Source organism: Tamandua tetradactyla, chromosome 4 (assembly GCF_023851605.1).
Source record: "Tamandua tetradactyla isolate mTamTet1 chromosome 4, mTamTet1.pri, whole genome shotgun sequence".
NCBI lineage: Eukaryota > Metazoa > Chordata > Mammalia > Pilosa > Myrmecophagidae > Tamandua > Tamandua tetradactyla.
Genome location: NC_135330.1, coordinates 106,404,249 through 106,428,038, shown reverse-complemented (window position 1 = coordinate 106,428,038; position 23,790 = coordinate 106,404,249). Strand labels below are relative to the sequence as shown.

The 23,790-nt window shown below is 41.6% G+C and overlaps 1 protein-coding gene across 3 annotated transcripts in view; it reads left to right on the top strand.

Moving 5' to 3' along the window:
- Positions 1–10,330, top strand: part of THSD1 (thrombospondin type 1 domain containing 1) — a 28,819-nt gene extending 18,489 nt beyond the window's left edge. For all 3 annotated transcript variants that reach the window (XM_077158167.1, XM_077158165.1, XM_077158166.1), the window contains 2 exons: positions 1,590–1,748; positions 8,737–10,330. In XM_077158167.1, the coding sequence (XP_077014282.1) occupies positions 1,590–1,748; positions 8,737–10,115 (1,538 nt within the window). In that variant the 3' untranslated portion in view covers positions 10,116–10,330. The remainder of the gene's footprint in view (positions 1–1,589; positions 1,749–8,736) is intronic.
- Positions 10,331–23,790: the final 13,460 nt, after the last annotated feature.

Below are 23,790 nucleotides of genomic sequence, written 5' to 3'. Positions count from 1 at the left end.
TTTCAGTTGTGGTGATTTCTCTTGACCTCTGTTCAAGTCTGTTTCTTTCCTATAGCTGTGCTTAGTCTACAGATGAGCCTGTAGAAGGCATTCTTCATCTTTGTTATCATGTTTTTTAATTTCTAGATTTCCATTTGATTCTTTAAAGTTTCCAACTCTCTGCTGAAATTTCCCATCTGTTCGTGATTTTTGTTCACTGTTTTCACTAAAACCTGTAACATATGATTAACATAAATAATCAGAGTTACTTTAAATTCGCTCTTTGATGGCTCCAGTATTGGGTCATAACTTAGTCTAATTTTCCTGATGACTTTTTCTCTTAGCATTCTGTTACTTTTATTTGCTTCTTTGTGTGTCTTGTAATTTCTGCTTGAAAGTGGAACATCTTATATAGGCCTATAGACACCGAGGTAAATGGTATTTATGCTTAGAAATGGGAGCATGTTACTTTTGCTAAACATTTAATATGGGCCCTAAGTCTGGAGTGGAGCTGGGTTTGCATTTTGCTGTTGTTATGGCTTCCCTCAGTGTACCGAGTAGGAGTTAAATTGCCAGGGTTTTCCTAGTGTTTGTATTCCACCTTCACCTTCAGGCTTGATTATGCACATCGGAGAGGTTTCACCTCTCACTCTAGCCTTTCCCTCAACAGTACAGCATTGTTATTTGATGCTTTGTAGGTGCTAGTCAGATGGTAGGGAGTGGGAGAGACTTCTCTGTTGTTCTGGTTCAGTCTTAGTCTTAGGTAAGTGCTGGGGCCCTGGGCCTCATATAAGACTCCTTGATGATCCTGCCCCTCCCCAGTGGCAGAAGATCTCTAATGGCTTCAGCCCAGGGTATTTTCTTACCCTTCCCAAAGTATGGAGACTTTTTTTCTTTTGCCATTCCCACTAGTGGGATTCTACCTGTGCTGTTAGGGTGACCGGGTTTGTTGCCCTTCCCCCAGTGGTTTAAGACCTTTTTTTAAAGCCTTTTTAAGCCTCGTTTTACAGGGAAACTTGGGGGGAAGAATCTGGGTGAAGTTTTCTGTCTTTCCAACAGCACTGTTGCTTCTCTTCTCATGCTCCCTCCATGAGGAAAGCATTCTCTAGTCTTGTACCCTGCCCTCGGTCCTTTTTGTGAGCATTTGATGAGATCTATGGAGAAGAGTCTACGAGTGGATATGAATTGCCCTTGTGTCTGTGGCTCCCAGAATTTCTGTATTCTTGTGCTGGCCCATACTAGGCTTTTAGCAATTCATTAAGAAGTTTAACTGATTTCTTCTTACTGGCTTGGATGGTTCCTGGCATTTGCCCCAGGTAAGCAGGTCTTTGTGTCCTGTCTTTCCTGGGAGGAGCCTGTTTTACCTTCAGTTTCAGACTAGCTGGTTGCCTTGTGGTCTCAGTTTTCTGATGGGTTCTAGAAAGGTTATGATTTTATGATTTGTCTAGTGCTGGGAGTGATACTTTTTCTACTTTATGCCATCTCTGGGGGTGTTTTTGCTTCCTGACTTTTCAAGGCCTGAGATTTGAGTTTTGCTTCTTCATTTGGGTGCAGTTAAATATTGATTCTCAAGTGAAATAGCATTAAAAGCATGACTTATGTTCTTGCAGAAACTTGGGGACCATGGCAGCCATGGAGCCAGTGTAGCACCACATGTGGGAATGGTATCAGAGAGCGTCGCCGAGTGTGTCTCACATCCTTCCCCTCCAGACCTGGCTGCCCCGGAATGTCCTTGGAGAATTCTCTGTGTTCCCTGGAGGAGTGCACTGGTAGGTCTTCTTCCTTCCTTTGGGAATGTCTCCTCAGAGAAACCATATAATCTTCTGTTACTGTTATTGGGTGAACTAACCCTGTACTTGTTCAAGACTGGGAGAAACTGGGAGAACACTGTGCTAAGGTGATGATGGGGAATAACAAAATGAAGATAGAGGATTGACAGGGAAGTACATCTAAGTTAAAGATTCAGACATATTAAGTAATTTCTAACAATATAAAATGGGGGAGATGATTATTTCTTCCCCCTTTTTTTCTGCTGTATTTCCCATCTTTGCTTTCCCCCAGCCAAACTGTGGGAAAACATTTTCTTTAATTTTTCTCCCCATCATTCCAGAGAAGCCCAAGGGTCTCACACAGACAGGAATTTGCCACGGTGGGGTTAGGCGTGACTTCTCATCCTCTAGGTGGCCCCCTAGTTTATTCTTCATCGCCTCTACCCTGGAGGAAAGGGTGGCAAGATTTCTTGTTGCTGCCTCCTGGGAGTTGGCCTCTCCTCATCCTCCAGGTACCTTCCAGGCTCACCCTAGTAGGTGCTTGATGAGTATCACATAGGTGAATTGGGTTTCCTTCAGCTCATGGAGTTGAATCCCATTCATCTACCACAGGTTACAATAATAAATGGTCTTTGCACTTCCTACATATCATCTCACCTCCTGATACTCAACTCAGCCCCTCATTTAGTTTCTGGTCTTGACCCTTAGATAAAGTGCTTCTGTCCAGTCCTGCTTTCATCCATTCACCATTTCCAGATGGAAAGATCACCCCTAGCTTCTTGTCCCTTGGGATTTGGAGGAGTTAGGCATTTATCTGTGTTTTGATCTCACAGTACCTTTCAGCCAAAACTACAGGCAGCTGGCAATGTCTCAGCCAACCTCCCACCTGTGACCTTAGAAAATCCTTCTCACTTTTTCATCTTTCCAGCCAGTGCCGTAGGCCTGGTTCCCTTCATTCCAAAACCCTGAGAACATTGTTCTCTTATGTCTTTTTCCTACTGCATCCTCAAACCCAGGCTTTGCCTCCCAGCCCTAAGCCTGCTCTCTCTTCTTTTATTGATCCTGGGTCCCACCCTGAATCCATTTTTCATCCAATGATACCTCTCTCTGTTTCTAAGACCCCTTCTCTGTCTCTCATTTTCTTCACTTTCAATAACTCCTTCCTTGTTGTATATCACTTCCTTCAAATACCCCTCATATTCTCAATCATGTGCTGGCATATTGTGTTAAGATATTCCACCCTGAGTTCTGTAACACTCAAATAAATTTAACACTCAGTTGCCACTGGCTTCCACTTGACTTTTAGAAGTCACAATAATAACAACCTTTATTGACCATTTGCTATATGCCAGCACTTTCAATATGTTATCTCATTTAAACCTAACAGTAAGTCTACAAGGTAGTTATTGTCATGCTGTGTTCATAACTTGAGTTTGCACATATATGAAGTAATATGCCATTATCTCCGCTTAAAAGATAGGATTATCTCCACAGTGAGTCATTAAGAGGGTAAGTGACATACCCAAGATAATGAAACTAGCAAACAGAGGCTCAATCTGATTCCATATTAAACTCCCTACCTTTAATACTTTGCCTTCAAATACATGCCAGTCTGGCTTTCTAGAAGGATCAGCAACCCAGAATTAGCAATAATTTTTGAGGAAATATACTTGCATGTTCTGGCCTTTTAATTCTTTGATATGGAGCAAGAACTAGAAATGTGTATATTAAAAATTAGCAAGTAGGGTAAATGCTACCAACAGACCTTCTTCTACTATAAGCAGTCTCAAATGAATGCTTATATGGATAAAAACTGTTATCTCTTCCAAGTGTTTTCTTTTTCCTATTCAACCTCTTTTTCCACTCCTTGGAAATATAAATATCTATCAGTAGGCTGCTGAGCATCGGGAGATGAAGGAAGCAAGACTAGATGAGGAAGAGATGGGTGAGGCCAACAGCATTGGCACTTTTCTCCAGTTATGGTTTTGAAAGGAGCCAGAGTCTAAAGGTAACAGAGCTGAGTGAAGAGGGTTTGTGGTATATATGAGTGGTGCTGCTACCAAAAGCCATCAGCAGTCGCTGCAGACAAACAAAAAAGTCAGGAAACAAGGCTTTCGTCATGTCACTCTTTGCGCCTGTTTGGAAGTTTAGAGTTTAGTTTGGCTTCAAAAAATGTTTTTATGCCAAGATCTGAGTGTAGCTAACGTATTAATTTTGACTCACTTGTTTGACAAACAAATAGGAGTCATCAATTACTATTATACCTGCATTCCATCTGGTGAAATATTGATCATTTTGCTCTCACCTTTTTAATAACCAGTGAATCCATCAATTAATTAATCCTAATGTTTATCAAGTACAAGCTGTGTGCAAGAAACTGTGACTGATGTTGAGAATATTTAGATAAGACATGCCTTTGTCTTGAAGGAGCTTATAGTGTAGTAGCTAGACAGACACATGTTCAGGGCTAGTACACAGTACAATATAAGGCCTGAAATGGTAAGGGTATCCACCGCATGCTACGGGAGTTTGCAGGGTGATAACCCATAGTGGAAGCATCCCCGTCCTTGGAAGAAATGATATTTGAACAGAAGTTTAAAAACTGAGTAGGTGTTCTCCAGGTGAACTTGATAAGAAAGTGAGTTTCAGCAAAGGAAGCAGTATAGGCATTGAATGAAGATATTGGAGATTGAACCATGTCCTCCACTAGACATGCGTAAACCTAATTCCTAGTCCTGTGAGTATGGACGCATTTGTAAATAGGATCTCCAAAAATCCTATCAAGATGAGTCCCAGTTAAACCAGATTATACCAGGAGGACCTTTATGTGGTCCAAAAGCCATTGCTGAGGCCTGGGCTCGCCCGGACCACAAGTTTGACCTGATGTATGCCAAGCATGCCTTTGTTCACTGGTACGTGGGTGAGGGGATGGAGGAAGGAGAGTTTTCTGAGGCCCGTGAGGACATGGCTGCCCTTGAAAAGGATTACAAGGAGGTTGGAGCAGATAGTGGTGAGGGAGAAGATGGGGGGTGGGGGACTGGAGTCCTTATAAGGACTTATAAGTTGTCCATTGTGCATCTAAAAGATAAATCCAACTACCAGTATCCCATGTATATATTACTTAACAGAAAATCTTCATATGGACTACAGTAGAGGAGTGAGATAGCCATGTCATGGAGACAGAAAAGTATATAACCATCAAAACTCTAAAATATAGACATGATCTTTACCATTGGGATCAAGATAGAGAGAGTTGCAAGAAGTGTCTAATGGTAGCCAATGCTGCTGAGGTAGAGGAATGTAAAGACTAAAATACTTTGACCATGACAGGAGCCATTTCATTAGAATCCTGGAGGCAGGTTGCAGGAATCAGGTGACAATGTGAAAGCAGAAGGTCAGCAGATGTAGATTCCTCTCTTTGCCTTCAAATCCAGGCCAATCTGGCTTTCTAGAAGGATCAGCAACCCTAATTGGTTGGGAAGAGAAGAACAATGTTTGGTTGTAGTGAGAGGATTGGAAAAGAGTCTTTCAAAAGTGATAAATGCTTGAGTGTGTTTTTGTGCTGAGGGAAAGGAGCTACATAGAGGAGAAGCCCAGATATAATTGGTACAGAGGGAAGAGCCACCTGAAGGATGGAGGATTTACCTTTCCTGCTGATTCTGTAGAGAAAGAGGTAAATATAAGTGTGCCTGCTGGTAAGTTTATGGGGGAGGGAAGGATGGCAGAAGAAACCTGGGATATATTTTCCTCATGTCTTCTATAATTTTGTGACCTCAGAGAGTCACCTCAGAGGAAGGGCATTAAGTAGGGGACTAAGGAGAGTGGTGAAACTTTGAAGCTTTGTACGGAATGGAAGATAGAGTTGCTTCAGGATCCATAGAAGAATTGCTGGATGGCCCTGAGGCCTAAGATGATGCTAGATGCTGGGGATATGTAGGGACGCTGGTCCTTTGAGTTGTATTTATTTCCACTACTAGTTCTTAGAGTCTTCGAGCAGCAGCTAAGAATTCAGATGTCTGCATTTATCTAGTGTTTTAGTTTGCTAGCTGCTGGAATGCAATGTACCAGAAACGGAATGGCTTTTAAAAAGGGGAATTTAATGAGTTGCTAGTTTACAGTTCTAAGGCCGAGAAAATGTCCCAATTAAAACAAGTCTAAAGAAATGTCCAATCAAAGGCATCCAGGGAAAGATACCTTGGTTCAAGAAGGCCGATGAAGTTCAGGGTTTCTCTCTCAAGTGAGAATGCACGTGGCGAACACAGTCAGGGCTTCTCTCTCAGCTGGAAGGGCACATGGTGAACACGGCATCATCTGCTAGATTTCTCTCCTGGCTTCCTGTTTCATGAAGCTCCCCGGGAGGCATCTTCCTTCTTCATCTCCAAAGATCGCTGGCTGAAGGACTCTCTGCTTCGTAGTGTCACTCTCTCTGAATCTTTCTGAATCTCTCATTCTCCAAAATGTTTCCTCTTTTATAGGACTTCAGAAACGAATCAAGACCCACTCAAATGGGTGGAGACATGTCATCCCCTAATCCAGTTTAACAACCATTCTTAACTAAATCACATCAACCAGGGAGATGATCTCATTACAGTTTCAAATATACAGTATTGAATAAGGATTATTCTACCTTTTAGAAATGGGATTTATATCAAAACATGGCTTTTCTTAGGGGGCATACTTCCTTTCAAACCAGCACATCTAGGGTTGGACTTTTGCTGGAGAGGAGGGAAAGAAGTAGAGCTCAGTATTCAAGGTCAAAAAAGTTGAGGATATTGGAAAAAGAGGGTCTAGATTAGTTAGGGAAACAAGTAAGACCAGGAATTTTCTGGCAGATGTGGAGAGAAAAGATGTGCTGTAAAGTTAGAAGTCTCAAAGAGGTCGAATAATCGATGAGTAAGAAAAGAGGGTACAGCCAGAGAGTAGGCTATGAAGTTTAAGGTTTCAGAAAAGGAGCAGCTGCAGACAATGTAAAGGTTTAGCATGTGGGATGGACCACTCCAATGAACACTGAAGTCACCAGGATAGTATCAGTTAGTGGATGGTTAGGAAAACAGGATGCAGGTGCTAGAATGATGGCTGGAGGTTGGGAGATGACTATTTAGGGGGAAATAGGAGAATGATCTACATCAAAAGATTTGAAGTTTTATGTGGAAGTGAAGGAGTACTGGCTGAAAATGATAATCAGAAATGAGTAGATTGAGGCATGCCCCCTTCTACTGGCTCTGTTGGTTTGTGAAGGAACTATGTGTAACAGTTTCCACCTGAGAAGGTGGAAGGGTTGCTATGTTCTGCAGGACATCCAGGCCTTAAGTAAGGCAAGTGGCGAGGGAGGGTTTTGTGGAAAGGAATATGTTGAGGAGTTTGGTTATCAGATGTCATGGTGGGTACAGTAGAAAGTAGAGAGGAGCAGTGGGATCCAGGAGATGAAGCACCCAGCTAGGTGTTGATAAGAGTGGGGAGGGTGGGGGGTGGGAAGGATCTAGCACAGGTGACTGGAAGGGCTTGAATTGAGGACATTGGCCAAAGAGGAAAGAGAGGTGAGGCCTGGTGGGATTAGTTGACCTCAGGCTTCCAGGGCTGTGGTGGCTTGAAACTGTTTGTACCCCAGTAAAACACATTATTAAAGTTAATCTGTTCCTGTGGGTGTGAACCCATTGCAAGTAAGACCTTTTGGTGAGGCTACTTTAATTAAAGTGTGACCAACCTCATTCAGGATGGGTCTTAATCCTATTAACTGGAGTCCTTCATAAGTGAAATGAAGAGACAGAGAGAGAGAAAGAAAGGAAAGCCACAGAAGCAAGAAAGTGAAATCAGTTAAACCTGGAAGAGAAGGGAGAGACCAGCAGACACCACCATGTGCCTTGCCATGTAGCAGAGGAGCCAAGGATCTCTGGCAGCCAGTCTTTGGGGAGAAAGCATCCTCTGATGATGCCTTGATTTGGACATTTTCTCAGCCTCAAAACTGTAAGCTAATAAATACCCATTGTTCAAGCCAAACCAGTTCATGGTATCTGCTTTAAGCAGCTTAGAATATTAAAACAAGGTGTTATGGGATGTGCAAATTTAGGCACAGGCTACTAAATTATTGTACATGTTAAATTTTATACCTGGTGAGAATTTTCCATTGTGTATCTCAAAGATAAATTCACTACAGATATCCCACGTATATATTATTTAACAGAAAAATCTTCATTTTATCTTGAAGTTTTCTACATCTTACTGCCATGTAGAAAATTTCAGACACATTTCAGCAGGTGACAACTCTAAGCAAGCAGGAGCCTGGGTTGTGGCTTAGCTCACCTCCCTTCCTTGCATCTCAGTGTTGGCATGCTTCCCCTTTTTTGGTGATATTGTTTGGCTTAAGCTGTCGGCAGAGATACTTGTGTGTTATCAGCTAGTGTTCTCTGGAGAGAGAAATCAATAGGATTTGCATATAAATTATACCTTTATATATAGTTATTTATTTAGTCAGTTAAAGACCTTGGCTCACATGATTGTGGGGACTGGCAAGCCTGAAATCTGTAGGGCAGTTGGGCAGCCTGGGACTCAAGCAGGCGTTGATGTAGCAGCCTAGAGTCTGAAATCCACAGGATAGGCTGGCAGGCCGGAAACTTAGGATTTTATGCTAGTCTTGAGGCCGAATTTCTTCTTCTCTTCTTTGCTCTTAAGACCTTCAGTTATTGGAACGAAGCCCACCCACATTTTCGAGGGTCTTCTCCTTTACTTAAAGTTGATCGATTATAAACGTTAACCACCTCGCCTACAAAATACATTCCTGGCCACGCCTAGATGAGCGTGAGATTAAAACAACTGGGTAATCATAGCCTCGCCAAACTGACACACAGACTAACCGTCACAATATGTGAAACCAGAAATTCTAGTCCTTGTTTCTTCTTTCTTTATTTACGTGCTAGAGAATTAGACCAAGCACCTCAGAGACCTTAAGACTGCCTAGAGCTACCATCTCTATTTTTTTTTCTTTTTATAGCTTTCCAGCCCTCCAGCCCGTCTCCTCTTCAGCCCCAGGCTCCCGCCGCGTCCAACAACACCGTGACCATCACCGGCATATCCCTGTGCCTGGTCATTATCGCGGCCACCGTGCTCATTACGCTGTGGCGGAAGCTTGGCCGCGCGCCCCAGTGCAGCAGCCCGGCCCGGCACAGCGCCATCCACTCCCCCAGCTTCAGGAAGCACTCAGACGAGGAGAACATCTGCGAGCGGAGCGAGCAATGCGGGAGCCTCTCGGACGCGGGTGACGGTCCCTCGGGGAGCCCCGGCGAGATGGGCATCCCTCTAACCTGCAGGCACAGCGAGCCAGCGGCCCCCGAGGATGATGCCTCTGGCAGCGAGAGCTTCCAGTCCAGCGCACAGAAAATAATCCCCCCTCTGTTTAGCTACCGCCTGGCCCAGCAGCAGCTGAAGGAGATGAAGAAGAAGGGTCTGACTGAAACCACCAAAGTGTACCACGTGTCTCAGAGTCCCCTGACGGACACTGCCATCGACACCACCGCTTGCCCAGCCTTAGACTTGGAAAGCCCCGAGGAAGCTGCGGCCAACAAATTCCGCATCAAATCCGCGTTTCTGGACCCGCCTGCGGTCAGTGCTGGCGAAAGGCCTCCCTCCAGGCTGGATTTTCATGTCTCTCCGGCCAGCTGTGCTGTAAGCCCCAGCCAGACCCTGATCCGCAAATCGCAGATGAGGCACATGGGCAGCAGAGGGGGGCAGTCGGAGAGGAGCCATCCCAGGAATTCCCACTTCCGAAGGACAGCTAGTTTTCATGAAACCAAGCAGGTCCGACCGTTCAGGGAAAGGAGCATGTCCACGCTGACACCCCGGCAGGCGCCCGCCTACAGCTCAAGGGCGCGGACCTGGGACCAAGCAGAGGATCCATCGAGGCCTCAGAGTCGGGGTGCCCACGTGTTTCCCGAGAAACTGGAGCATTTCCAAGGAGCAGGGGGAACCAGCGGTCCTCTAAGCCCCTTCCCTAAATCCCACACTTTGGGGCTGTCCACAAGGAAACCAGAACCGGGGGATCGCCAGGCACGATTGGTGGCAGGAACGGAGAGAATGGAGCCTCCCAGAGCTCGGAGGGGACCGTCCCCCAGTCACAGGAGTGTTTCGAGGAAACACCCTCCCCCCACCTCCCCCAAAGAGAACTACCAGAGGGCCAGTCCTCTGAGCCCTTCTCAGTGTAGAAAAGACAAGTGCCAGAGCTTCCCCGCACACCCCGAGTTCGCCTTCTATGACAACACGTCATTCGGCCTCACCGAGGTAGAGCAGAGAATGCTCGACCTCCCTGGATATTTCGGGTCAAACGAAGAGGATGAAACCACAAGTACACTTAGTGTGGAGAAGCTGGTAATCTAAGCCAGGACTGAGTCCGTAGATTATTTCTGCACAACTCTCTGTGCTGTAGGACAGACTGGGGAGGGAAGGAACTCACACAGAGGAGCATGTGTGCTTGTGCACCTTGTTTTACTTCGTAAGAAAGAAGTGATTTATCCTGAGCGTTTCCCTTTGTCAGCCTTTTCTCTTGGTTTATTACTCATAACGACAACAATAAAATTTAAACAAAAAGGAAAGTAGGGCTTGGTCTCCCAGGTGGATATGAAACGTGACATGATGTGACTTGTAACAATGAAATGCTTTAAACAACTTGCATTGTCAGTTTCCAGCTTGATGGAGAAATCCAACTCTAAATCAGGGCTGGTGCAGAGTTAACTTGGTAACACAACTCTCAATGTTAATTTATTAAATTATAAACACGTAAGAATTTGACTCATAGAGGGGAAGAACGCACAACTTTCATATTTGGTTAATTAAGTTAATGGTGACTAACTAGGTACTAAGCTACTGAGACATGGTGAAAGCACAAGAAGAATTTTAGGGCCAGAGTAGGGTGAGATATTATGAATGTTCTTGATGCATCAAAGAGCCCAGGTGATGGGACGCTCAGTTATGTGAGTTAATTCTGCTCTGGGGAAATAGTATAAGAAGCTGGTTATTGAGGTCACGGGTCAAATGAAGACCTAGGCATGCATCCATCACTGTTCTGAACAAATTATCTTGGAAAGAAAGATATTGTCTGCTGAGAAAGCTTCAGCTGGGAAATGGGCAATGGCTGCTGGTCAGGTAACCTCCTGGCATCACAAGGCCCCTGCCATGGGGACCCCTAGGTGATGTCATCTGGCAAATAGTGTGTGTATGTTGTTTTTTTTCTTTTTTTGTATGTATGTTGTTTTGTTTTTTCAGTGTGGGCACTCACTGGGAATTGAACCTGGGTCTCCAGAATGGCAGGTGAGATCTCTGCCACTGCACTACCATCACCAGCCCTATATGAATGTTTTCTTTTTAGTTATTTTTTTATTTGTTTGTTTGTTTGTTTTTGTATGGGCAGGCACCCGGAATCGAACCCGGGTCTCCAGCATGGCAGGCAAGAACTCTACATGCTGAGCCACTGTGACCCTGTATGTTTTTAAAAGTAACTTTTAAAAAAAAAAGTAAGTGCCTGCCCATGCAAACAAAAAAAGTGACTTTATCATTTTATTCAGAAAATGCATGCATTAATCTCGGATAAATGGAATGCAGGCAGACCAGATTATGACTTCACAATTTAAGCATTTTTAATTGGAAGAAAGAGGTAAAGAAGGGAATTTAGAATCATGCTGGTTTTCCTAGTCAATCTTCTTGCCACATTTCACAGCTGAGGAATTTGAGGCTCAGGCCAGCGAGTGTCTTAACTCTTTCAGGGTTGGATAGTGCATGGACTCATTTTTATTTTAATTGGCCATCCTCTTTGCACTCTGCCATCACAGCCTTTGCAATTCTCCTCTAATAGCCGAAACTAGAGGTGCTTTAGGAGAAGGTTGAAAGCTTTTATATAGAAGGGTATAGAGAGAAGAAGCCTCTGCTAGATTTTCCCAAAGGAAGAAAGCTTTCTGCTGCTTGCTGAGATGCTAAGACTGCCCTTGCAACTTGCTTTGTTAGGAAGTAAGGGCTAAACAAAAGAACATAAAGGCTGGATGCCTTTGTTGGAAGTCTGTAGTCAGGTACCCTGTGTGCACTCACACTGCAGTCTGTGCCTCACTTCCTTCCAGCTTTTGAACTTGACTCCTTACTTATCTGCCTAGGCTGAGTAGCTGCACTTTCTTTTCACAGTGACCTCTCTAACTGCCACACCCATCTCTGCCTTTTTGACTGTTTTCCATCTTCCTTTCCTAGTGTATCAGGATGTCAGCCTGCTGGAAAGACCATCCAAGAGAGTGGAATTAGATGGGAAAAAAATCACAAATGCAAATATTGTAGTGTGGCAAATTTCTATTTACTGCATTGCCACCTCATTTATACCATTTTTAATGGAAAGTAAAATACGTCTCCTTTTGGAAATGCTTCTATACTAACTATCTAACTTTCAGGAACAGGAGGGGTCAATTATTCAGAGCTTTCTGACAAATGGTATGTGCTGATACAAAGAAGAGGAAACCCACCTTTTTAATTTCCATTGTCTTTGTTTATCATACTAGAAAGCTTGTTCTCTTTTGAAGTTCGCAGGCTTGCATGCCAAACTTTGAGAACAGAGGGTACAGGCTCATTCATTCCACATTTCACAGTGAATTCCCATACAGCCTCAGAGGGCCAAAACCTCTGTGGGTAAGGTGAAGAATAGAGAACATCACTGTGATCAGAAAAATCTGTAATTATGTTTCTCCATAGTATGTCATGTCATGTATCTAAATTAATATCACAGTGTACTAATACTCACATCTAAACTGTTCGCCATCGCCCTGGCTCTTGGTTTACTGAAGATCTAATCAAAGACCGTGTCTCTATATTTCGAAGTTGTTAATTTGGCCTCTCCCTCTGAGAAGGAGAAAAGTAGATGCTTCAACATTGTCTTTGGTGGATAAATGTCAAAGCTCATTAGAAATAATCTCCCATGTTTCACCACCATGTTCCTAGGTCCCAGGACCAGTGCCTGGTATAGAATAAGAACTTGATGAGATTTGTTGGGTAACTATTCAAAAGTCCTCAAACTGTACTTGTGGTTGAACTAGAGAAATTCTGTTTAACACTTCAAATCTTAAACTGTTATTAATGGGATGTTTTCCTGAGACGGGGTAGGATTTTAACTTCTGGAGATCTCCAGGAATGAAGGAATCCCCTCCTTTTGGGGATGCTACCCTGGCTGAAGGGAAAGGGGTTTCTGGAGCCTCTTGCAGTGTGTGGTATACAGTAGTCGGTAAGTACTGAATGCATACGAGAGAGTGGTCCAAGTGGTTGGGGTACTCTACCTTCCTGTGGTCTCTACTATTCACCCCACTACTCCAGAGTTTGCACCATGTTTGGGGATCAGTGTTTCCCAGTCTGACTTCTTCTTAAGTGGGTGTTATAGAGCCAGCAACATTCAATGTGCCAAGCTCCTGCCACTGACACCCAAATGATAATCCAACCCATCCTAGCCATTTTATCTCCTCAAGTTCTACTGCACTCCAACCTGACCCACAGAATTTATAACTGCTGTTTTATGGCTTAGTTGGTTTCTCATTTTTCTTGATACGTCAATCATAAAATGCTATTGAACATGTTTTTGTCTGGGTTTCTGGCGCATTCTTATACACGAAGAGCAGAACATTTCAAACTTATAGTATTATGTAAGACCTTGTGACTCCAGGCCAAACCAGCCAAACAAGAAGTTTGGCATAGTTTGAAAGAACACAAATTTAATCCAGGCCCTTTCCTTTCTAGCTGTGTGATCTTAGGCAAGTCACTTAATCATCCTGATCCTCTGTACTCAAAATGCAAAATGGGAAAAATAATACTGATCCAAGCTACCAGTTCAGATGGAGACAAGCGCGTGTATTTATTTCCTCTCCCTCCCAAGATCCAATTAAAATAAGATTAAAGGTATATAAATGCATAATACCAAAACATTTTTAAAGAATAAGAGGATGAGCGTTTTTAACAAATCCCTGGAAGATACTACAGTGCATGGAAGAACACTGGATGGAAAACACTATAGCCCAGGATGTGCAGGGAGGGTCCTGCAGAGGAGGAGGGAGCCTCCCGGTTTGGTAGAACTTGGAGCAGTTGAAGACTCAGAAGTTGCTGGGGGATAGAAATGAAGAAAAAACTGCAGACAGTCAGGAAGACTGTACAAGAAACAGTCATCCTCCATGCTACACTTCAACCCTAGTACCAAAAACCTCAGACAAAACTAAAACAGCCACAAATAACCTAGGGGGACATTTCTAAAGATATTTCAGGATCTTTCTGGGAAAAGTGGGGCAGCTGGAGCCATCACTGGTACTCTAGCTCAAAACCATTTCCAGTCTGGCTTTTGTGAAGCCAAAGCACAATGATCAGATCTTTGTCTTCTCACCCTACAATTAATCCTGCCCATCAGCAAGCTCCACTCATGCTCAGAGCTCCTGGCCAGCCTTTCTTATGTCTCATTCTTAGATATGGCCTAGCAAATAAAAATCACAAACATTTTAGAAAAGCCTACAGTATGGTAAAGAAAGATAGAGGAAGCATATAATTCAGGTACTAGGATTAAAATGGGTTAAAACGAAACCCCACAAAAACTATCACAATAGAGCTATGTACTTATATTGGATCTATTAAATAAGAACAGGATGTTATATTTAAAAAAGAAGAATCAGAAAATAGGAAATGACATTTGGAAATGAAAAAGTCAATGAAAGATGGTAAGATAAATTAGAGGGAATTTCCTAAATCCTAAAGCAAAAATATGTAAAATATGACAGTTTGAAAAAAGAACACACACGGGGGATCAAATCAGAGGGGGACTAGTAAGAGATTAGTAGGAATTACAGATAAAGCAGAGAAGAAAAGAAAGATACCAAAGAAATAATACAATGGAATTTTCTAAAACTAAAGGAAGACATGCACTTCCGCATAAAAAGGGCCTTTCTGAATGTTGATTAGAAGGAATGGAAAAGGCTACATATTATTTGGAAGTTTTAGAAGAACAATAAAGAGAAGATCCTAAAGCTTTCCACGGGATGGGGGAAGAAAGAGATAGTCCTCTACAAGAAACAAGAATCATACCAACATTAGAGATCTCATCAGCTGCATTAGAAAACAATAGAATATTAGCTTCAAACTTCAGGAGAAAGTTGATTTTCAACGTGGGAAATCTATGTCCAGTCTAGCTGAGGACAAAATAAAAACTTTGTTAGAGATGCAATGACTCAAAAAAGTTTATGTACTTCACACTTTTTCTTGGGGAGTTATTTGAGCATATAATCTATCAGTAAAACATCAGCATAATGGAAGGAAGACATGGGATTCAGGAAACAGTAGATGTGACCCAGGATTCAAGCTGTGTGGGTGACTTAGCCACAGCTCCTATTTGAGCAAAAATGGGAACTCCAAGAAAGAAGGGGCTTTCAAAGAAATTTTAGAATCTTTGAAGATATACTGCAGGCAAAGAATGAATGAAAATAGGCAAGTAGAAATTACTGAAAAAAAAAGAGTACAAGAAAACCATGTCATAATACAAATGATGAATCAAATTTGAATAGGAAATCAAGCTTCAAAAAGATAAAAAGTTTTTTATGCAACAGATAAAATGGGTAAGATGGCACAGATTCCCTTTCCCAACAGGAAAAGAAAATGCCAGGAAAAGTAAAACAAAACAGGAAATGACAAAGACATGCTCAAAATTTGGGTAATTGAGTGACACAGAGAAGGGAAATTAATCACAGCACACTACTTAAGAATGAAAGTTTTCATAAACAAAACTTTTAATGCAGTTTATTGACCACTGTCATATTCAACCTAAAGACAAACTATAGGATACTTTAAAATATTCTCAATCATTGCAATTTAAGTATAACTTTAAAAAGTTGGGCGGTGGAAGTAGGGGTGGGAAATCAAGAATTAGGAGTCAAAATAGCCTCTCCTCTTACAAAACAGAGAGCCAGGGATGCTATACATATTTGACAGAACTAAAAAGAAACATTTAAGGATATTAAAGTTTTAAAAGTGAACAATAGAACTAAAAATGACTTTGTGTGTGTGGTGGGTGGGGTGATATTAAGTAAGCCGAGTTCTTATCTGTCAGAACAAGAATCAATGAGTAACTTCATAAAATAGCAGCTTGATCATATTTACACAGTTGGAGACCATTAGCAGAAGAATTAAAACTCACAAAGGTTAAAAGAAGTAGGATTGAGTCTGGGAAGTCCTAAGCAAGGAACAATTGCTTTTTATTTTAACTCCTCCTGTGCTGTTTAAATGCCTCTGCCATTTTATTTATTTATTTATTTATTTAACCTTGACAAAAAATAAAAAATAAGCATAGCAATCCTACCTCATGGGGGTTGGGTGAAGATCAGAGATAAGCTATTTTTAATGCTGGCAAGTAAAATCGAGGAGCCATCTTTGGCTGTTATTAGCAGACATTGCTTCTGGAGCTGTTACTGCCCTCTGACCACCCCCACTCTGCTTTGTCCCTTTCCTTGGGGGATCCTGGTTGGCTCGTACACCCCAGTTGCATCCTCAGCTGTCCTTCTTTTCCTGGCAATCCGGCTGTGGTTGTCCCTCACAGCCCACCTTCTCTCCGGATGCCACCTCTGCTGCCAGGCCTGGTGCCCCAACCCAGCCATTCCCACTCTCATCACTCTGCATGGATTCTCATCACATTTTTTGTTTGTTTCTCCCTCAATTGCTGCCAAAACACATCCAGGTAGCATTTTAATATTATAGATAGATTGTAATGTATTTATTTTGTAAGTTCAAATGTATGGACACATCCACGCAGTGTTCAGCTCATAATTACAGTGCTTACCCTGTATAAGCTTTTAAGGTTTCCGAGTTCTACATCAAGTTTTACAAATTTAAAAATACATTTTCCTTGAAAAAAGGAAGCAATATATACTCATTGTAGAACATTTGGAAAAACACATAATTGCTCTTTTTCTCTTCGTCAGCTTGTTGTAACTAAAAGAAGTCCCATTCTGTTGATATTAAAAGTAGATGCCTGACTCTGAGTTATATCACTTCTGGTGGAAAGGTCTCTCCTCCTTGAGTCTTTTGGCCTGAATAATCCCAAAGCCCTCAGGGAGGTTTACACCTCTTCTTCCTGAGGTGTCAATCTGGCTAGAAATCTGGAAGTCATCCTAAACTCCATTTTCCTCTTCATTCCTCAGATCTACTCAATATTAAGTCCTTGGAGAGGCTAAATGCCTCGCCCAGGTCACATTAGCATCCGATGGGTGAGGCTTAGGAGCCAAAATCTGGTGCTCAGAGGGCTTTGTATCAAGCAGGTTTGCACACTGCTCTTGGGTAGGGTTTATGCTTATTGGGGTGGCACGGGATAGGGGAGACTAATGGAGGATATGGGTAGGATAATGCTTCCCCCAGCACCCCCAGACCCCATAAAAACCTTCCTTCCTTTGGCATCATTGCCATCATATAGCCACAAAGTGGCAAAGGCAGGATTTACTCCTTCGTGAGTTTTGATGTCAAACTGTTCTCTTTCCTCATTTAATTTTTTCTATTTTATTGACAATTTCCAAAATATCAGAAGAGTTGAAAGAATAGTACTATAACACTCGTCAATCACCAGGTTGAAAAGCTGTTAACATTTATTATGTTTGTTTTACTTACCTATTAGGTCAAACAGTATGAAATTGAAATGAAAAATGGCTCAGTAGAAACAATTTCATGTAATTCAGTTGCTGAACAATTTGAAAATGTGGTTGCAGACATATGTGGCATTTCAAAGTGTACCTTCTAAGAACAAGGATATTCTACAAAACCATATTTTCACCACACCTAAGAAAATAGTTCCCTCAAATAATCTAATATACAGTCCATGTTCAAATTTCCCCAATTGTCTCCTAAATGACTCTGATAGCCTCCTTTTTTTTCTGACAGAGACTCCGAGATTCATGTGTTGCATTTTTTTGTCTCCTTCTATTCTGTATCATCCCCCAGAGCACTGACTTTTTAAATTGTCTATGCCAGATGTCTTTTAGAATGTAGGTTTATCTGGTTGTTGCCTGATGGTATTAACTTGTTCTTCTATTCCCTTTTTCTCTTGTAACTTGGAAGTGGTGGCTAAAGCCTTGATTAGACACCACTTGAAGACTTTTGACAAGAACGTTTTCTAGGGATTCTGTATCTCCCACCAGGAGGCACTTGCCTCATTGGTAGTGATGCTAACTTTGCACCACTGAGTGAGGTGGCAATTGCCAGATCTCTACAATGTAAGGGTATATGTGTTGAAAGACAATTCTCTATGGGTCTCTTGCTTTTTTTTTTTTCCCAAGCAAAACTGCCCTTTAAGAGGGTACAAGGGCAGTTTAGTGGTAGAATTCTTACCTGCCATGTGGAAGACCCGGGTTTGATTCCTGGCCCATGCACTTCCCCAAACAAACAAACAAGCAAACAAACAAAAAAATTTGTTGAAAAAATTCAACAAATGGTGCTGCAATATTGGGACTCTCACATGGGTCAAAAAAGAAATGTGACCCCCACTATATAGCATACAAAAAAGTCACCTGTCCTTTATATACTGGACTTAGAATTTAAATGGTGTCTCTCTCTGGAGCAAAGGGCAGGTATGCTTGCTGGCCAGTATAATAAAGATATTATCTTCCTCTAGAGCCAAGGGCAGACATGCTTGTACTGTAATTATGAAAGACTAGGAAAAAAAATTAGGGTTCCCTAATCTCAGGGTTCTTCTCTTGTGTGCAGGTATTATCTAGCCCTCTTTTGCAGCACTGGCCTGTGGGTTTTGGGGAACCAGTGCAAAAATGTTGCTGCTCTGGTGTTGTAGTTTGCTAGCTGCCAGAATGCAATATACCAGAAACAGAATGGCTTTTAAAAAGGGGAATTTAATAAGTTGCTAGTTTACAGTTCTAAGGCCAAGAAAATGTCCCAATTAAAGCAGGTCTATAGAAATGTCCAATCTAAGGCATTCAGGGAAAGATACCATGGTTAAAGACGGCCAATGAAGCTCAGTGTTTCTTTCTCAAATGGAAAGGCACATGGCGAACACAGTCCGAGTTTCTCTCTCATTTGGAAAAGCACATGGTGAACACGGTCAGGGTTCCTCTCTCATCTGTAAGGGCATGGTGAACATGGCGTCATCTGCCAGCTTCTTCTCCTGGCTTCCTGTTTCATGAAACTCCCTGGGAGGCATTTTCCTTCTTCATCTCCAAAGGTTGCCAGCTGGTGGGCTCTGCTTCTTGTGGCTATGTCATTCTGCTCTGCTCTCTCTGAATCTCTTTCTTTCTCCAAAATGTTTCCTCTTTTATAGGACTCCAGAAACTGATCAAGACCTACCCAAATGGGTGGAGACACATTTCCCCTAATCCAGTTTAGCAACCACTCTTTATTGGGTTACATCTCCAGGGAGATGATCTAATTACAGATTCAAACATACAGTATTGAATAGGGATTATTCTGCCTTTACGAAATGGGATTTTGATTAAAACATGGCTTTTCTAGGGTCCATACATTCTTTCCAACCAGCGCATCTGAGTATAGCTGTTGCTTGAGTTTTCAGTTGTCACTGAGCCAGGGGTCTGTGTTTCTTGCCGACATTCCTGAAGCTGCACCTAACTTGTCCGCTTGCTAGTAGGGTGAAATCTCAGACCCTCCACAGTTCCTGACAATATGTTTTCCTTTGCAAATTACTAAGTCATCTATGGGTAATACATTTCCCTGCGTGACTATCTTGACCCCCCACATTTTACTATTGATCTTACCATCCGTTTATAATCCTTGCTGGAATCAACTAATTCATTGTGGGTAACAAAGAGGTTTTTTTGGGTTCCTGTTATTCTTTCCACACTTATTAACTGCATTCTTTTGTAAAGCAGAGCTTCCCCTCATCAACTGGAATGACCAACAGTTTCTTCTCTCACAAAGAAAGGTAAATGCTTACTTTTTCTTTCTCTCCTTGTGCTCATGCATTTTTTTAAAAAATTAATATTTTAAGCAGCCAGTTGTTTCTTTTGATGTCCACATTGTTTGAATTTGGCCAGTGGGAGAAACATCAGACTGGCTTCTGTGTCCTTTTAACACGTCCTATTAGACTTTCAGAGCTTTCTAGCTTGTGAACATATTAAGATGTCCTAGCCTCAACTTGTGCTTCCTTGCCCAGGGCTGAAATTAGCCATTTCTGTAAGGAGTCCTTGTTCCTTTTCATGGGGAATACTGTCTAGGTACCAGGATCTGTGGGATGCCATTGCTTCTGGCCTTTTCGAAGAACAGCACTAGGGGTGCACGGGTAATTTAGTGGTTAGAATGCTCACCTTTCATGCGGGAGACCCAGGTGTGATTTCTGAATCATGCACTCCCCTCCCCCCAAAAAGCCAAAGACCAGCACTAAGAAATACATTTTTAAAAATCATGAGAACCTAGTGATATTTTAATTCAGATTTGACATTACAACTTTTGTTCTTGACTTCTATAATTTGACATTTGTTTACCTGTTTTTTTACACTCAAAATCTTAGTTTCTAATATATGAAAATAATTAGTTAATTGCTTCTTATCTTACAATATACAAAAAAAGAGTTTCCAAATCAAAATGCTGCAACTGCTACTAAAAATAAAAGTACAGAATGAAGTTTAAAATGTCTTTGAAATTCTTTTTGCCCTCAGAATATATAGAACTAAAATGAATTATTAGAGTACTATGGTCAAAAAGTCTCAAGGTTCTTGTCTTTGTGTGGTTATCTTACCAGTTCGATACACAGTTTGGTTAACTTTTTTCAATCTGCTTTCTGTTTTAGGGTTGCTTGGATCAAAAACTAAAGCTCTGCAACAAGATATCCTGAGCAAGATATTGCTTGCATCCCTATGCTCTATACTTCATCCCTCATACCTTCACCCAGAAGTTTCTGATTTTTCTTTCCAGTGTTTCTTTATGCAAAAATAAGTCATGTATTCTATTTCTATATATCTCTATCTAACTTAGAGTCTTATTTCTCCCATTCCTTACACAAAATGTAAAAGAACTGGTATCTTTTGTATGAATCTTAAATGTAGGATTCAAACACTTTTTTCTGCTTTTAAAATCTGCAAATAAGGCTCATAATGCCAAACAATGTAAACTTCAGAAACTGCTCGTTCTAAATGGTACATGTTGGAAACATTTAAAAATAAGGGGGCAGTGAATGACACTCATTGTATTATCATGAGGATTTATTGATATTTTGGCTTTGTCATTCCTTGCTCTCCTTCTCTGCTTATGGTAAATACACAGCTTTCTGGGAACTTTGGCAAGCCTATATTCCTGCAGTACTTTACTCATAAACCTGCTTAGCATTTATCTTATTGTTTTATATATAGTTGTTTCTTTATAGTTATTATAGTTATTTATGTGCCTATTTTTCTTTTAGTATGTGAGATCTGAGAGTAGGGATCAGATCCCATCCCTCTTTGAATCTCAAGCAATACACTATAGTGGGAAATTCCTTTCCTTGGAATCCTGGCTCTACCACTTCTCACTGTGTGAGTTTATACCTGTTACTTAACCACTGTAGACTTCAGTTTACTCATCTTTAAAATAAAAATAATACCTTCTTGTAGAACTATTGATGACATTAAATGAGATTATGTTAGGGAAGTATCCAGCATCTGGCCAAGCCATCCTCTGACCTCTCAGTGCCATTTGGCCACCATTTTGCTTTTCCCTGGCTTTGACTTCCATCTCCATTTGTGATGTTGGCTCTTTTGATAAGTTTCCTATATTTATTTATTTATTGTTTCTATCCCAACTTCTGCCTCCATTCCCTAGCCCTGATGATATTCTTGTAGTCTTGATTTTTTTTTTTTTTTTTTTTTTTTTTTTTTAGCATGAGCAGACTCTGGGAACAGAACTTGGGTCTCTGACATGGCAGGCAAGAATTCTGCCACTGAGCCACCATTGTACTCTTAATAGATGTTCTTGCTTGCTTGCCTAGGCTTCTGTGACCTCATTCTCTCCTGGTTTCCTTCCCTACTTTTTAGACCACTTATTTTTCCTTTTGTCTGCTTCCTTTGTTCTTCTTACTACTTAAGTATTGGCCATCATGATTTTGTCATTAATTTTCTCTATTCATGCTATAATATAAGTTTCCAGGCAACTTCATTCAAACTCAGATGAAAATTCTCAAATATTTATTTCTAGCTCTTGCTAGCAATTTCAAAACGGATATTCCAAACTGGATCCCTTTTTTTCTCCCCAATCTGCTCTGTATTGAGGCAGAAGCAATGCTGCACAACTGATCCCCCAACTGAGGAATGTAGAAATCACTTTGAACTTCTTTTCTTCACCCACTCTCTGCAACCACTAAGGCATCAAGTTCTGTCAGTTTTATCCCTGCGTGCTCTATCCCCACTGCACTGTCTGATCATTTCTTGCCTGAATGGTTTCATTAACTTTCTAATAGTTCTATACTTCTATCTTGCTCTCCCCTGATCCATCTCAGCCTAGCAGACAGAGAATTCTTTTAAAAATGCATATTGGACAATGCTACCCCCTTAGTAAAACCCTTTTGTGGGGTATGCTAGAAAAGTTCAGTGGTAGAATTCTTGCCTGCCATGCAGGAGACCTGGGTTCAATTCCTAGCCCATGTACTTCCCCAAAACAAACAAAGAATAAAGAAAGAAAAAACAAACAAAAATTCAACAAGTGTTGCTGCAATAATGGGATACTCACATGGAAAAAGAATGAAATGTGACCCCCATCATACAGCATATAAAAAAAATTTTTTTTTGTGGCTCCCACTGTCCACAGAAACCTTCCAGACTTCTTCACATGGTACATAGGCCCTTCAAGATCCAGCTTTCTCCCACCCTGATGAAAATATCCAATGCCCTGTATGCACCTCTTTCAGTTCCTTGAACAAACCGCACTTTCTCTCATCTCTGACTTTGTATGCACAGTTGAACTTCCATGCTTTGTCCATCTGATGAGCTCCTCTGGGTCCTAATAATCCCTGGCAGAGAAAAGGAGCATTCTGTGGCCCCTTCCATGATTAAGTACCTCCATTACAGTAGTGATTACATTGTAGTAATTGTTGGTTGTGTTTTTTTTTTTAACATATTTGTTGTTTCAACAAACTGTGACCTCCCATAAGAGAACGAACTATCTTTGAATCATATTTGTGAACTGAGGGGATAGGGTAGTGCCAAGCACAGAGGTTTTACTGTTTACTGTTTACTATTCCTCTTCTTGAACATCTCATATTTAACAAGATATTCGTATTTGGGGTGGCTCGGCATTTGGGGATTGCTGTTCAATGCATGAAGGAGGAAGCCAAGTACAATCCTGGACTGGCTAGTTGGTTCAGGAGACTGAGTTCTCATTTTTCGTTTTCTGTGTGGACTTTGCCCCTCATGCTTCAGTTTCCTCACTGTAAGGCGAGGAGAGGAACAACTGGAGTTCTAAGATGGAACCAAAAAAAAAAAAATGGAAGTGCAGTTAAAATAACAGTCAAGACAATGTCTATATTTCACCATCAAAAAATCAGCACTGTATATTTTGTCTGTTTTTGTATATTTTTGCATATTTTGTCTGTGCAATTCAAATTCTGTATATCCATTTTACATCCAGCAGAGTCATCGGCAGTCATTTTAGAAAGCAAACTCCAGGAAGGCAGGCAGCCTTGTAAACCTCAGGGTATGGTTGTGCACAGTACCTGGTGATTCATATGTCCTGACTTTTTAACAGAGCTCAGAGCAACTTTTTGGCAAGTTTTGAAACAGCAGGATTCAAAGCAGGTTTACAGTGATTTTGCTTAGAAATAACAAGGGAAATGCTTTGCTCCTGGTAAATGGAAGGCACCAGTGTAGCCAAGGCAGTACGAAAGGAAGCTGAATGCTTGATCTGTTAAACCCAAGTCCTCTTGGCAGCAGGGGTAAAAAATGGAAAAACCTGCCCCTAGATGTCTTTGGGATGCTTCATTATCCCCAGAACAGCCTCTCTATAAATACCTGTTGAATGAATGTGGAATGCCGACCATTATTCCATTCAATACAACTTTAATGAGTTCGCAGGAGCAGTCAACCACATC